The sequence below is a fragment of the Pelobates fuscus genome, chromosome 11, assembly GCF_036172605.1.
Source record: "Pelobates fuscus isolate aPelFus1 chromosome 11, aPelFus1.pri, whole genome shotgun sequence".
NCBI lineage: Eukaryota > Metazoa > Chordata > Amphibia > Anura > Pelobatidae > Pelobates > Pelobates fuscus.
The window spans coordinates 128064754-128080932 of NC_086327.1; the positions used below are offsets into that span (position 1 = coordinate 128064754).

At 41.1% G+C, this 16179-nt stretch overlaps 1 protein-coding gene across 1 annotated transcript; it reads right to left on the reverse strand.

Annotated features, from left to right (window-relative positions):
- Positions 1-345: 345 nt before the first annotated feature.
- On the reverse strand, positions 346-15151 carry LOC134577016 (nicotinamide N-methyltransferase-like). The gene is made up of 3 exons (XM_063435662.1): positions 15001-15151; positions 8704-8911; positions 346-775 (listed from the first exon to the last, which is right to left on the reverse strand). Exons 1-3 carry the CDS (start codon positions 15149-15151, stop codon positions 346-348), a joined length of 789 nt encoding a protein of 262 aa, XP_063291732.1.
- Positions 15152-16179: the final 1028 nt, after the last annotated feature.

Consider the following 16179-nt stretch of genomic DNA (forward strand, 5'->3'; position numbering starts at 1 on the left):
CACCAATTATAGCTGTCTGGAAATAGAATGTCGATATACTTTAAAACTAACAATTACAGTACTGTAATTTCAAGGCTCTATTCACTAACATATTATACGTATTAAACTGTGAATTACCCAGCAGTCTAACTTATAGTCCAAAATAGCCCATTTGAAAAAAAGATCTACATTTTAACTCACCAAGAGATATTTACCACTTTTTGCCTGGAAATGACTAAGATGCAAGACCTTTACCTGGAATCTATGCATAGGATACTTCATTAGGGGGTTCTATCAATACATTACTAGTTTAATATTAAGAAAGACAAAACTCATAGTACATAATTTTTCAGATGTATGACTGGCTTATGTATCCATGGGTTTGCATGCTATGATGAACATGATGTCATTAAAATCTATGAGATGTGAGTCAGAGGGTTTTTTGAACAAGTCAACAAACTCAATAAGAAAACCTTGTTCACATAGAACACTTCTGACAAATGTCTCATCACATTTTAAGAAACTAAACTTATGTTCCCCGACATGGTAGAAAGTTGCTTCTAGTACTGTAAATAACAAAAGCTGTCCGCCAGGTTTGAGCAAAGATACCATTTTTTTAAAGTTTTTGCGAAACGCTTCCTGATCTTCACTAATCACTTCCAACACAGCTGCACTCAATAGACAGTCAGATTTTGGTAGAACCACGGGATCTGTAATATTTTCTTTTTCAATATTACATTTTACAATGTACCATATTTTGCTTTTTAACTCTTCTTCCTTCTCCTGAATTTGAGAGCTGAAAAATATAAATACATCAATTTATAACTGAGATTCAAGCACCACATGTAGTCTGTAAGATCAGTTGTGTTGGATCCAAGGGCGAGCATCAGGGCAATTGCTTCTCTTGAAAAACCACGGGCATTTATGTCTGGCTGGCAACAGGGCGCAATGATCGAAGAAGCCTTCTCTGTCCCCAAAAGCCTGAAATTGTGTTTTATGTATGAATCTGCGTATATACCTTTTGCGTTGTTGTATTTGTTTCTGTGTGGTTATAAATATGAATCTGAGTGTAGATACTTGTTAGATTTGGAAATAAATTTCATTACGAACAGCAATTCATCTGAGTTTGGGCTGATTAGGTATAAACGTACAAATTCCTGAACTTAGAGCTGCAAAGTAGCTGAATCAAGACACAACTGAGACGCACAATGAACAAGCATGTTCTTTTTGATTCATGATTCAGAATTCTGTCCATAACATCAACAAAATGAGATGATGCCACTAAATATTGATTTTATTCAGAGATCAAGTGAGAAGTGACCAATAAAGGGGGAAATAGGAAGAGTAGTAAAAATATTTTTATATTTTATATATATATATATATATATATATATATATATATATATATATATATATATTCAAATTAATAGACAGCAGGGCACTCCTCCTTTATCCAAGATACTTAGAAATTATACAATGCCTAGGTGCAATCCCGCGTAGTATAAAGAAAAAGCAATAAAGGGAGCACACTAGGTCTTCATTCAAGTGATAAAAAAATATATTTACTGCATTCAAAAGGAATACATAGACTGTGGTAAATAGAAATCAACGTTTCGACCCTTCTGGGTCTTTATCAAGATCTTGATAAAGACCCAGGAGGGTCGAAACGTTGATTTCTATTTACCACAGTCTATGTATTCCTTTTGAATGCAGTAAATATATTTTTTTCTCACTTGAAAGAAGACCTAGTGTGCTCCCTTTATTGCTTTTTCTATATATATATAGTGATGTACCGAACTGTACGCTGGCGAATAGTTCCTGGCGAACATAGCGTGTTCGCGTTCGCCACGACGGACGAACACATGCGCGGTTCGATTCGCCCCCTATTCGTCATCATTGAGTAAACTTTGACCCTGTGCCTCACGGTCAGCAGACACATTCCAGCAAATTTGCAGCAGACCCTCCCTTCCAGACCCTCACACCTCCTGTACAGCATCCATTTTAGATTCATTCTGAAGCTGCATTCTTAGTTAGAGGAGGGAAAGTGTATCTGCTGCTCATTTAATAGGGAAATTGATAGCTAGGCTAGGGTATTCAGTGTCCACTACAGTCCTGAAGGACTCATCTGAACTCTGCTGTAATGACAGCGCCCCAAAAAGCCCTTTTTAGGGCTAGAACATCAGTCTGCTTTTTTTTCTGTGTAATGTAAATGCAGTTGCCTGCCTGCCAGCTTCTGTGTCAGGCTCACAGTGGATACTGTGCCCACTTGCCCAGTGCCACCACTCATATCTGGTGTCACAATAGCTTGCATTTAATTTTTTTACTGTAAGCTAATAGCAGTCAGTGTCCTTCAAGCGGGTGTCAGGCCTTCAGCGTGTACTCTGCCAACTTCTGCCAGTCCACTTTGCCACTCATATCTGGTGTCACAATAGCGTGCCTTTAAAAAGAAAAAAGTTTTTCACTGTAAGCTAATAGCAGTCAGTGTCCTTCAAGCGGGTGTCAGGCCTTCAGCGTGTACTCTGCCAATCTCTGCCAGTGTACTTTGCCACTCATATCTGGTGTCACAATAGCGTGCCTTCAAAAAGAAAAACAGTTTTTCACTGTTATAGATTGAATAGCAGTTACTTGTCTTCAAGCGGGTGTCAGGCCTACAGCGTGTACTCTGCCAACCTCTGCCAGTGCACATTACCACTCATATCTGGTCTCACAGTAGCTTGCATGCATAGTACCACTAATCCCCCCAAAAAATGACAGGCACAGGCAGGCCACCCCGCAGGGGCCGTAGTGGTCGTGGTGCTGTGATTCCCTTTTGCCCAAGAATAATGCCCAATTTTCAGAGGCCATGTACCCTGAACTTGAAAAGTTCTGAGGACATAGTTGACTGGCTAACACAGGACACCCAATCTTCTACTGCTTTCGCTCGGAACCTTGACGCACCATCCTCCTCCAGCTTAACTTCGGGCACCTCTCAAGATACCACTCACCCGCCTGCCGCCACCACCAACACTAGTACCACAGCCGCTTCACTTTATCTCTCAGAGGAGTTATTTACACATCTGTTTGAAGAAATGAGTGATGCGCAACCATTATTGCCAGAGGATGTGGATAACAGGGATATGTCTCAGTCAGGCAGCATTACACACATGGACGTACGGTGTGAGAATGATGATGTAGTACCCGCTGCTGCTTCCTTTGCTGAGTTGTCAGATGCAAGTGAAGCGGTTGATGATGACGATGCGTCCATGGATGTCACGTGGGTGCCCGCTCGGCCAGAAGAAGAACAGGGCGAAAGTTCAGATGGGGAGACAGAGAGGAGACGAGTTGGAAGCAGGGGGGAGGTCATCGCAAGGAGCTAGTGGCACAGTCAGACAGCATGCATCGGCACCCGGGGTGAGCCCGACAGCACGCCAATCAACGCATGCTGTGTCCACCACCACCAGAATGCCGTCATTGCAGAGCTCAGCAGTGTGGCATTTTTTTTGTGTGTCTGCCTCTGACAACAGCGATGTAATTTGCAACCTGTGCCAAAAGAAACTGAGTCGTGGGAAGTCCAACACCCACCTAGGTACAAATGCTTTGCGTAGGCACATGATCGCACATCACAAACGCCTATGGGATCAACACATGAGTACAAGCAGCACACAAACTCAAAGCCGCCATCCTCCTCCTGGTCCAGCATCTTCAGCCACATCAACCACTGCTGTCCTCCTTGCCCCCTCTCAACCATCCGCCACTCCGTCTCTCGCCTTGAGCAGTTCCCGCTCATTTGCCCACAGTCAGGTGTTTGTCAAGGACATGTTTGAGCGTAAGCCAATGTCAGAAAGTCACCCCCTTGCCCAGTGTCTGACAGCTGGCTTGTCTGAACTATTAGCCCGCCAGCTTTTACCATACAAGCTGGTGGCTATTGGGATACCGCAGTGAAATTTCTTTGCACAAAAGGCAATCCCCAACCTGTACTCGATTGTGCAAAAGAAAGTAATGGCATGTCTGGCACACAGTGTTGGGACAAGGGTCCATCTGACCACTGATACCTGGTCTGCAAAGCATGGTCAGGGCAGGTATATCACCTACACTGCGCATTGGGTAAACCTGCTGACGGCTGCCAAGTATGGAATGCGTGGCTCTGCAGAGGAGTTGGTGACACAGCCACGACTTGCAGTCAGGCCTGCTGCCACCTCCTCTACTCCTCCTACTCCATCCTCTTCCATAACCTCCTCGGCGGAGTCCTCTTCTGCTGCTGCGTCTTGCTCCACATCAACGGCACCCCCCCAGCTCCCCAGGTACTATTCCACATCCCGGATATGGCAGTGTCACGCCGTCTTGGGTTTGACTTGCTTGAAAGCAGAGAGTCACACCGGACAAGCACTCCTGTCCGCCCTGAACGCACAGGTGGAAAAGTGGCTGACTCCGCAGCAACTGGATATCGGCAAAGTGGTTTGTGACAACTGAACAAATTTGTTGGCGGCATTGAAGTTGGGCAAGTTGACACATGTGTCGTGCATGGCACATGTGTGTAATCTGATCGTACAACGCTTTGTGCATAAGTACACAGGCTTACAGGACATCCTGAAGCAGGCCAGGAAGGTGTGTGGCCATTTCAGGTGTTCCTACACAGCCATGGCGCACTTTGCAGATATCCAGCGGTGAAACAACATGCCAGTGAGGCGCTTGATTTGCGACAGCCCGACACATTGGAATTCAACACTCCTAATGTTCGACCGCTTGCTCCAACAAGAAAAAGTCGTTAATGAATATTTGTATGAACGGGGTGCTAGGACAGCCTCTGGGGAGCTGGGAATTTTTTTGCCACGTTACTGGATGCTCATGCGCAATGCCTGTAGGCTCATGCGTCCATTTGAGGAGGTGACAAACCTAGTCAGTCGCACCGAAGGCATCATCAGCGACATCATACCATTTGTTTTCTTCCTGGAGCGTGCCCTGCGAAGAGTGCTGGATCAGGCCGTAGATGAGCGTGAAGAGGAAGAGGAAGAGTTGTGGTCACCATCACCACCAGAAACAGCCTTATCAGCATTGCTTGCTGGACCTGCGGCAACGCTGGAAGAGGATTGTGAGGAAGAGGAGTCAGAGGAGGAATGTGGCTTTGAGGAGGAGGAGGAAGACCAACCACAACAGGCATCCCAGGGTGCTCGTTGCCACCTATTTGGTACCCGTGGTGTTGTACGTGGCTGGGGGGAAGAACATACCTTCACTGAGATCACTGAGGAGGAGGAATGGGAAATGAGTAGCTCGGCATCCAACCTTGTGCAAATGGGGTCTTTCATGCTGCCGTGCCTGTTGAGGGACCCTCGTATAAAAAGGCTGAAAGAGAATGACCTGTACTGGGTGTCCACGCTACTAGACCCCTGGAATAAGCAGAAAGTGGAGGAAATGTTACCAAATTACAACAAGTCGGAAAGGATGCAGCATTTGCAAAATAAATTAAAAAGTATGCTTTACACAGCGTATAAGGGTGATGTCACAGCACAACAGGAATCTAACAGGGGAAGAGGTGAAAGTCATCCTCCTCCCACGACCACGCCGGCAAGGACAGGATGCTTTAAAGACGTGTTGTTGATGGAGGTCATGCGGAGCTTTTTAAGTCCTACGCATCGCCACAGCCCTTCGGGATCCACCCTCAGAGAACGACTCGACCGACAGGTAGCAGACTACCTCGCCTTAACTGCAGATATCGACACTCTGAGGAGCGATGAACCCCTTGACTACTGGGTGTGCAGGCTTGACCTGTGGCCTGAGCTATCCCCGCTTCAAGTGTCCTGTCAGAAAGGTCCTTCAGTGCAGCAGGAGGTATTGTCACTGAGAAGAGAAGTCGCCTAGGTCAAAAAAGTCTAGATTACCTCACCTTTATTAGGATGAATGAGGGATGGATCCCAAAGGGACTGACAGTGGGCGATACATTCGACTAAAAAAGGCCTGATGAGATGAGCTGCCTTGGGCTAAAAATGGTCCACACGCTGCTGTATTTTAGCTCTGAATGCCGGTTGACTTGCGTGACTTATCCGCCACCAACTAGGGTTCAAGCCGCAATGTTTTAGGGCACTTTCTGCCTCGGAAACAAACATCAATTTTTCTGGCCGCTGCTACAGCAGCGGCTGCAACAATACCTAATTTTTCAGGCATGTGTACATGCCTAATTTTTCGGGCCTCTGGTGCTGCACTGTGGCTTCAAAAACCAAACCAAAAAAAAAGGCACATAACAGGGATTAAACTGCTAGGAATAGTAATACTTAACACACCACTCCTATCTGGTGGCACATTAGATTGCACGCGCAGTGCCCCAAATTTGAAGTAGGAGGACCGACCAAGCATCTTTTTCCATCTCCCGGTTCCTAAAATCGATGCCATATACACGTCCCCTGATAGGGCACCAGCTCGTTATTCTCTTGGGCGCCAGCTCGTTATTCTCTTTTTCACTTCACTAGGGACACTTTACTGCACTATGGGCACTTAGACCCACTCTTTGTCTTGCACAGTGTTATTCCTATCCAGCCTCTGTGATGGGAAATCAGGCAGTCATCTAAACGTTTAGATTGAGCTTTAGCTTAGAACACCCTTGAAGGTGTTTAAGGAGATTAGGGCTAGTGTAGAGGATTCTTCTTAGACCTCTCTGAGTCTTTATAGCCCTTCTACCTATCCAGCATTTCTGGAAACTAGCTAAGAGAAAGGGTGGCTGTATGTCTGTGATACATTTAACTTTATATCACCTTATTGACACTTTATCTCCATACTCTCTGCCTATACCCATCTATTTAGAGGGGATTTCCTTGCCCCTGCCAATATTATATAATAGGTAATAGTATTACCATTATTACACAATTAGCCACTATAGGGGAATGAGTATAGTATCCCTTTGTTATTTATAAATGATACAATAAAGACTTTTGTCCATTACTCAATTTACTTTAACAAAGGGTACTAACCATGGTATTAGGAAGCATTACTCTGCTTTCCCTTTCTCCCTCTCTTATACACCTATGCTCACTAGGATTTGCAGGTATCACTTTATTATAGTTTTCTAACCTTTTCCTATGCCTGTTTTAGATCTCCTTCTTGGGAGATTTTTTCTTTTTTCAGTTTATTAGCATACTTTCAGGGACCCTTGGTGTTGTACGTGGCTGGGTGGAGGAAGAGACCTTCAATGACATCAGTGAGGACAAGGAACGGACATGGCTAGCTTGGTATCCAACCTTGTGCAAATGGGGAGTTTGCGGTTGTGCAAATGGACTGTTTGCGGTTGTCTGCGGTGCGTTAAACAGGGAGTTTGGTCTGTCACTGTGAAGAGGGTGTAACCCTTACACTACCTGATCGATACAACATCATACAGTAGGTCCCCCCCTCATTATTTTTATGGCCCCCACCCACCGCTCAAGGGTCCCCCCCCTTATCCTTATTTACTGAATATTCCCCTGTATAACAATGTTTGGCATTTAGTGAATATTCCCTATTCTGCTCTGTGTCAGTGTGTATCAGGGTCTCTGAGGACAGGTGTCAATCCATATCTGCCAAGTGACCCTATGTAGGGGGAACAGTCCCTATTCTGCTCTGTGTCAGTGTGTATCAGGGATCCTTAGGATATGTGTCAATCCATATCTGCCAAGTGACCCTATGTAGGGGGAACAGTCCCTATTCTGCTCTGTGTCAGTGTGTATCAGGGTCTCTGAGGACAGGTGTCAATCCATATGTCAAGGTGTCAATATGGCATATGTCAGGTGTCAATCCATATATATTGTGATTTAGGAATGTTAGGTGATTTATGCCCTTTATGGATTAAAACCAGACTCTGCATCAACTGTGTAATTTTCCATGGGAGTTTTGCCATGGATCCCCCTCCGGCATGCCACAGTCCAGGTGTTAGTCCCCTTGAAACAACTTTTCCATCACTATTGTGGCCAGAAAGAGTCCCTGTGGGTTTTAAAATTCGCCTGCCCATTGAAGTCTATGGCGGTTCGCCGGTTCGCGAATGTTTGCGGAAGTTCGCGTCCGCCGTTCGCGAACCGAAAATGTTGTGTTTGCGACATCACTATATATATATATATATATATATATATATATATAAAAATGATGATCCTGATGAAAGCCGTATATGACTGAAACGTTGATCCACTGATGTTTTAAATCGTTTTTCTATTAAACGTTGGACTTTTAATCGTGAGTGCAGCCACACATTTGGATTATATATATATATATATATATATATATATATATACACACAAAATTGAGGTCTGGCCAAAATTAATATTTCCACGGTTCACAAGTCTACTATTAGTATTCGTCATTGTGGAGTTTGTCCCATAAGATGGCTCTTAGATCTCTGTATATCCCTTTAATGGCTCACCGAACCTATGGATTCTCTGCAATTTGAATGCTCTAAACAAAATTTATTGGATTATAAAGCTAATGCCTAAAGTAGTAAAGAAAAAAAAAATAGATCACTTTAATGACAAGAATTGTCACTGAAAGCCTGTTTAATCCCTTAAGGACACATGACATGTGTGACATGTCATGATTCCCTTTTATTCCAGAAGCTTGGTCCTTAAGGGGTTATATCTCTTATCATGCGAAAAATCTTTGTTCAAAAATAAAAATAATAGCAAAAGATGAAATATTTTAAAAAATATATATATTTATAAATAACTAGAAAAATAAATAACAAGGCTGTCTGCAACACTTTGATAAATCTTCACCAATTACGTTAAGGTACTTTACCTTCCTCCATATAATTCTGTGATATACTTCGATGTATGAGACCAGTCAAAACATTCTGTATGTGTGTCCAACCATTTCTTCAATTCCTTGATACATTCATCATTGAATTTTAAAATATTGATCTCTTTGAAAATGTCACACACTGTATACAGGAGGTGAATAAGGGGTCCTAAAGTGATATCAGTCAATGTGTCTCCTTTAATGCGTCCTGCAAAAGAACCATTTTACAGAGACAGTTACGTTTATTTGGATTCTGCCATTATTAGAAAACCTTAGGGAAGACATGTTGCCAAACTGGACCATTTTAGAACAGCCTACATATAGCAGCAGGATTCTATAGCTTTTTATAGAAATATCACATAAGCAGAAACATGTTATGTACTAATTATATGAAGACAAGAATAACCAAAAACTACATCTATATACATAAAGTTCATATGGATACATACTATTAATGATGTTGTGATAAAATATGCAGGAAAATGAAAATATTTCAAAAAATATAGTACTTCAAGCTTTTAAATTGACATAGCATATGTATTGTTTCTTCTAAAATGTCACAATTTTATCAAAGATGTATATTAATATTTTCAGTACCAAGCATGTTTTGTTTGAAAAAAAATTCTAGCAGAGCATTTATTAGAAGCAAGGGATGCAAAGCTAGTATAGAACCATGTAATAAAACCACAATTTTTTTGTATGGAATACTTTTCAAACTGGAAACATTTTTGGGAGATGTTTCCAATTTGGCTATTTGGACTTTAAATTGTAAATTCATTTGATTTTCAAACTATTGTCACTTTATTAAATAACCCTGTTACTGTTTGGAAAGAGATTGTGAGCTGACATTTTAAGTACATTTGCATAGCACATCAAATTCAGCTTTTGGCATTAAAAGTGTTTCTCTACAACAGGGGTGAGCAAACTATGGCCCACGAGTTATATGAGACCAGTGCCTTAATCCTGGAAATAATGGTCATCTGGCCTGCTATTTTCCGCCCCCTTCTTCTGATACCATCTTCCACTGCACCAGAGCAAATCACAGAACAAAATTTGGTATTTGCAAAAAAAAAAAAAAGTGCAGAATCTACAAGAAATTCATTTGTCAGCTACCCTGTGTCAAAGTTAAAGGCAGGAAATTTGAAACCTTTAAATGATGAGAATTTTGTGGAAAAATGTTTGATGAAAGTTGGTGGACATTCTGTGTCCAGAGCAAAAAAAAATATATATAATATAATATAAATCAGTCTCTCTCCAAGAAGAGTTGCATAGTGAAAAGAATAAATGTTATTGTAAACTGAATAATTTTTTTTTAAGTATTACTGCAAAAAAAATTGCATTTTCCACATTAGCACTCGAAGAAAGTACAGACACTGCTCAACTTGCATTTTTAAAGAATTTCAGCATCTGGTCCCCATCAAGGGCCCTACCATAGCGGCAGACATTCTTGAAGCATTGCTAAAGGATACTACAGACATGGAGCTAAATCTATTAAAATTGAAATTGGTATGCATAACAACTGATAGACACCGTTGATCATGCTCTCCTTCTTCAAACTCGGTCTCTGTGACTCTGTCCTCTATGGTTTTCTTCTTATCTCTCCCAACACTTATTCAATGTCTCCTTTTCTAATGATACCCCATCCCCTCATCCTGTCTCGGTTGGAGTCCCCCAAGGCTCTGTCCTTGGTCCCCTTCTATTTTCTCTTTATACTGCCTCTCTTGGCAAACTTATTACCTCTTTTGGATTCCACTAACACCTGTACGCTGATGACACCCAGGTATATCTCTTTTCCCCGGACCTCTCCCCTGCCGCCCTGCAACGTGTCACTGCTTACCTTTCTTCCATCTCTCACTGGATGTCCTCCCACTTTCTAAAACTCAATCTCTATAAAACTGAGCTCCTGGTCTTTCCTCTTCCTAATACTGATCCTCCTCTTTCACTCTCCCTTCAATTCATTCTTGCAAGCATGGCTTGGTGTCATACTTGATTCTGGCCTCACCTTTGAGCCTCACATCCAGTATGTTGCCAAATCCTGTAGGTTCTATCTTAAAAACATAACCCGCATCCACCCCTTTCTTACGCAAGATGCAACCAAGGAGCTTGTACATGCTCTAGTAATTTCCAGCATGGATCATTATAACCCTCTCCTAATTAGTCTTCCCAAAAGCCGTACTATAGTCTGTAATTAATGCTACTGCCAGACTGATTTTCCTCTCTAGTTGGTCCTCTCACACTTCACCCTTCTGTCAGTCCTTACATTGGCTTTCTGTATCCCATAGGAGTCAATTGCAAGTGCCAACCCATACCTGTAAAGCACTGAACAATTCTAGCCCCTCTTATATCTCTTCACAGATCCATAGGTATGCCCCTTCTCGGTCTCTGTGTTCTACCCATGACCTTCTCCCGTCCGTTGTTCGCACCCGTCCGGCCAACTCACGCTTGCAGGACTTCTCGCGGGTGGCTTCCTTCCTATGGAATAACCTGCCTACCACCATCAGACTCTTCCCTAGTCTTCAATCGTTTAAGAAGTGCCTTAAAACCCATCTCTTTAGGAAAGATTATGGCCCCCCCAGAGTAAACTGTACCTTACATTCCTGTCTCTTGCTCTCTCCTAAAGGGCAGAACTCTACTCTCTCCTCCAGCACTGCATCACTCCCACCTTATTTGATTGCTATTTCCTGCCCTAATGTGTTTTATACCTCACCTCCTATAGACTGTAAGCTTGTTTGAGAAGGGTTCTATTCAACCTATCATTCCTGTAAGTTTTCTTGTAATTGTTTATAGTTAGTCTATTTATAGTTAAATCCCCCCTCTAATAATATTGTAAAGTGGCGCTGTGGAATCTGTTGGTGCTATATAAATGGCAATAATAATAATAATAATAATAATAATAATAGAGTGTCGGCAATGGTTGGACAGAAGAAAGGTGTTGTGGCATTGAAGACATTGTAGACTCTGGAATTAAACAATTTTGCCTTCTTTTGGATCAACAGCAAAAACAAATGTGAGAAAGGCTGAACTAGATGAATGCAAATCTATTTGATGAATGCAAGTCGCGGCTCCACCTCCTCCGACGTCATTCGACAAGGAGGCGCTAATGCACATGGGCCGTGATCACTGCACGTGCATTATGCCTTCCCATTGTAAAGCTTTGAATCATCGACCAATAGCCGACGCTGGATGTCCTCATGCAGAGCGTGAGAATGTCAGTTAGTGGACCAAAAGTCACTTAACATTCCGGAAGAGAACAATCCAATAGACACCAATATGTTCATAAGTGTGATACATGAATTAAGAACTGATTTTCTTACTGTTTTGCTGACATTCTTTTTCACACATTTGAATCCTAGCTATTTGCCACTCCATTCAAAGTACCACTATAGTGCCCTGAGGGTGCCCCCACCCTCAGGGTCCCACTCCCGCCGGGCTGAAGGGGGAGGAAGGGGGTTAAAAACTCACCTTTCTCCAGCGCCTGGCTCTCTCGGCGCTGAGGAATCTCCTCCTCATTTGGCCGTCATCGCCAAGAGCCGTGCACACATTCAGCGATTGAGAATGCGTTCCTATGGATGCTGGCATCTTCTCACTGTTAAAATCACAGTGAGAAGCGCGGAAGCACCTCTAGCGGCTGTCAATGAGACAGCCACTAGAGGCTGGATTAACCCATTTGTAAACATAGCAGTTTCGGAGAGGAATGTTTACAGCAGGCAGGGTTAATCCTAGATGGACCTGGCACCCAGACCACTTCATTAAGCTGAAGTGTTCTGGGTGCCTATAGTGGTCCTTAAATGTAAATGCTGTAACAGACAGTGGAGTGTATCTGTACTAGATTAGTACAATAAATATCTCCTTATCCTGGAATCAGGAAAATAAAACAGCTTGGTTGATGATATAAAAAAATAGCATCAATGTTTGGGAGTTCTTATATGTTTGAGCAGTTCTTCAAAAAAAGTTCAGAACCCAACTAATCTATGCCAATTTAAGTTATGCCCTGCATCTGGCTTTAACTACCTTCTCCTAACGTTGAGAGACCTTTAGGAAACAAACAGCAAGTCTCACACAATTTTCTTTTTCCTTATTGTTTGATCTATTGTTAAAAATTAAAAGTAAACTTTATATATTACATGTAGCGTTTGTTATTATTGTTATTATTATTATCTTACTATATTACATTATTAGCTATATATATATATATATATATATATATATATATATATATATATAAATACACAAGATCCAGCGCACTCTCCTATCAACATTGAAGTTGCTGTTTAGTAGATAGGAGAGTGCGCTGGATCTTGTGTATTTATTGTATAATATGGCCCCCAGCAGCACCCCATTTAAGCATGTTTAGGTGAGTGCAACCATCCCCCCATGTTTCCTATATATATTTGGGAGTCTAGCCAACTCCTTGGTTCTGCACCCCTCCCTGTTACAGGTGCCTCATCTCAGGTCCCTATTTAGCCTTGTACTGCAGAGAGCCTCAGATGGAATTTTTTCCCAAGTAAGTGGTTAATCTCATAAGAGCAGACATTAGACTGTGAGAGTAGGACCTGCCAAAGATGGGGTACATTGACGTTGTGGCAGGCTTATGCAATGTATGATCATATAATGTAACTAAATCCCCATTTTTTTGCCTAGATTAGGTGTTTTTAAAAAAAACTTTTACAAACTAATACAATCTGTCAACATTGAAGTTGCTGTTTAGTAGATAGGAGAGTGCGCTGGATCTTGTGTATTTATTGTATAATATGGCCCCCAGCAGCACCCCATTTAAGCATGTTTAGGTGAGTGCAACCATCCCCCCATGTTTCCTATATATATATATATATATATATATATATATATATATATACACATTTGGTGCAAACCAAAAAAGTGGGTATATCCACTCAAGAAGTAAAACTAGCAGTGAAGTACAAAGTTGGTCAGATGACCCACAAAATGTGCATAGTGTCTATTTACATTAACTTCCTACCATCAGTGGATCGCACACTGAATCCAACTTGTAGTCCTGCACTTATTGTACTTTTAACTACATTGAATGTTTGAAAAATGCCAGCATTGGAGAGGACTAAAACTAAAGTCCTAATATTTGGGTGGTCTTCATTAGCTTTTTCACTTTGATGACTTTTGTATTCACATTTTGATAATACAATGCCTCATATGGCAATTGGAGGCTACAGTTCACTGGCAGAATTCAGAATCACATAGCAAAATGAACATTGAGCATTTCAGTTGGTTTGTGATTTGGGCACATTTCAGCTTAAAGTTCTGGAATATGGACCGATCACCTAATTAGCCTAAACTCAGTCAAATTGAATTTTGGACAGAAATGAATCTCCAAGTCTAGTAATCAATCCTACAGTATAATGAGGGCGAGCAAAGAACATGGAAGTAAAAATATGTATACTGTATTCTAGTAGTGAAAGACTAAAAGTTACATTTAGTATCTATATTTCTCAAATGACATATCCTGCTATATAGACAGATCGTCCTATGAATATGCTATTATTAAGTTCTGATCTTTAATATATTAATAGTCTCCACTGTTTTCACTCATATCTTATGCCCCTCTGACAAATTAAAGGGACACTATAGTCATCAAAACAACTTTAGTTTATTGAAGCAGTTTAGGTGCACAAATTATGCCCATGCAGTCTCACTGCTCAATTACCTGTCATTTCAGAGTTACATCACTTTGTTTATGCAGCACTAGTCACACCTGCCTTCATGTGACTTACACAACATTCCTAAACACCTCAGTAAAGATAGATCTAATGTTTATACTACCTTAATTGCAAATTCTGTTTAATTTAGAATTTTTTATCTTCTACTCTGTTAATAGCTTGCTAGACACTGCTGGAGCCTCCTGTATGTAATTAACGTTCAAATTACAGAGCAGGAGATAAAAACTTTTAAAGTAAGTGACATCTGATTGAAAATGGACCCATTTTTTTTTTTTGTTCATACATGCCGTGTCAGTCACTGCCAGTGGAGATTTGACTAGGGCTATAGAAACAGAAACAATAGTGACTTAACTCCTAAATGGCAGAGAATTGTGCTGTGAGGTTTCAGAAGCATGATATATACACCAAAACTGCTTCATTAAGCTCTAGTGTCCCTTTCTACTACTCCCATTGAAAGTCTACCCAAGCCATCTTAAAAGACTGGGCCAGATATTACATGATGCGACTATATGGGCACTAATTAAGGACAGATGAATAAGTCACTAGATATATATATACTTTAGTTCTATTTACATTGATATTTAAACAGCAGACAAACACAACATACCTGAGGTCACTGCCTTGTGAAGCTGTATTATAGGATATATTACTGCAACTTCTTGCATTGACTGCTGAGCACCCTGTGAAAAATAAACATCAAGAAACATTTTTGAATTGAAATCATCCACATGATACTTTTTGTGAGATGTGGAGGCCATTCTGGATGTCTAAAGTGCTGCAGTGCTACCATATAAATGATGTATCCAATATAAAGCCTGGAAAATTGAGTTATATTTCATTATGTAAACACAGAAGGCTTATTTAATATTTACATCAGTAGTGTATAACTAAATATCTGTGTTGTGAGTTTTCAAATTATTTGGTCTCTTGTGACTCAGAAGGAATTTAATATCCACCTGCAAGCAAGTAATTAAAAATAATACATTTTATCATATGATGAAAAGTTTTCCACGTGGAAGATATTAGATCACAGGTTCGTACATCAGGTGATTTCTAGGTTCAGATCCGGTAGACGCAAATCCACAAGGATGTTTTAAGTGCAACCAACACTTAGCAGAGACAAAAATAACCCGAGGACATGGGCCAGACTGGAAAAAAAATTATACTAGCATTCTAAATTTTTGCGACGCCTAGAGTATTGCTATACAGGTGGAAAAATATTAAAATTGAAAATTGTTTCTTCAACACAAAGGTAAGCATTCAAAAGACTTCAAAACAAACTAAAGTACTGTTTTATTTAAGCAAATAAGTACAACGGCACACGGGGTTTCAGCCCTGTTACATATCACTGTATTGTGAAAAGTCCAGTAATGGGACAGAAATGTTTACTGTATGCTGCTGCCCTTCTGCTTAAAATACAATATCTTAATTTATGTGTTTCTTCCCAGCTCCCCACTTGTGTATCTCCCTAACACTGATAGGTATCTCTAGTTACCTGACTTTTTGTTGTTTCCTCCGAGCCTGCATTTTCTCCCCCTTATTTAATTTTTACATCCAATTCTGTTATGCAGTTACCTGTGTGCATACTGGGAATTCCACTTAAACCTCAAACATGTTGGAAAATCCACTTAAACCTCAAACATCTCTCATCCTTTACCTGACTTATGTCCATAGTCTTTGCATTAGTTGGCATTAGTTTGCAATTGAAAGTGAACAGGGGTACCCAACTGATACACTTCTGAAGAAGTATTTTATCCATTATGGAATATTTAGTTTTTATTGTTTT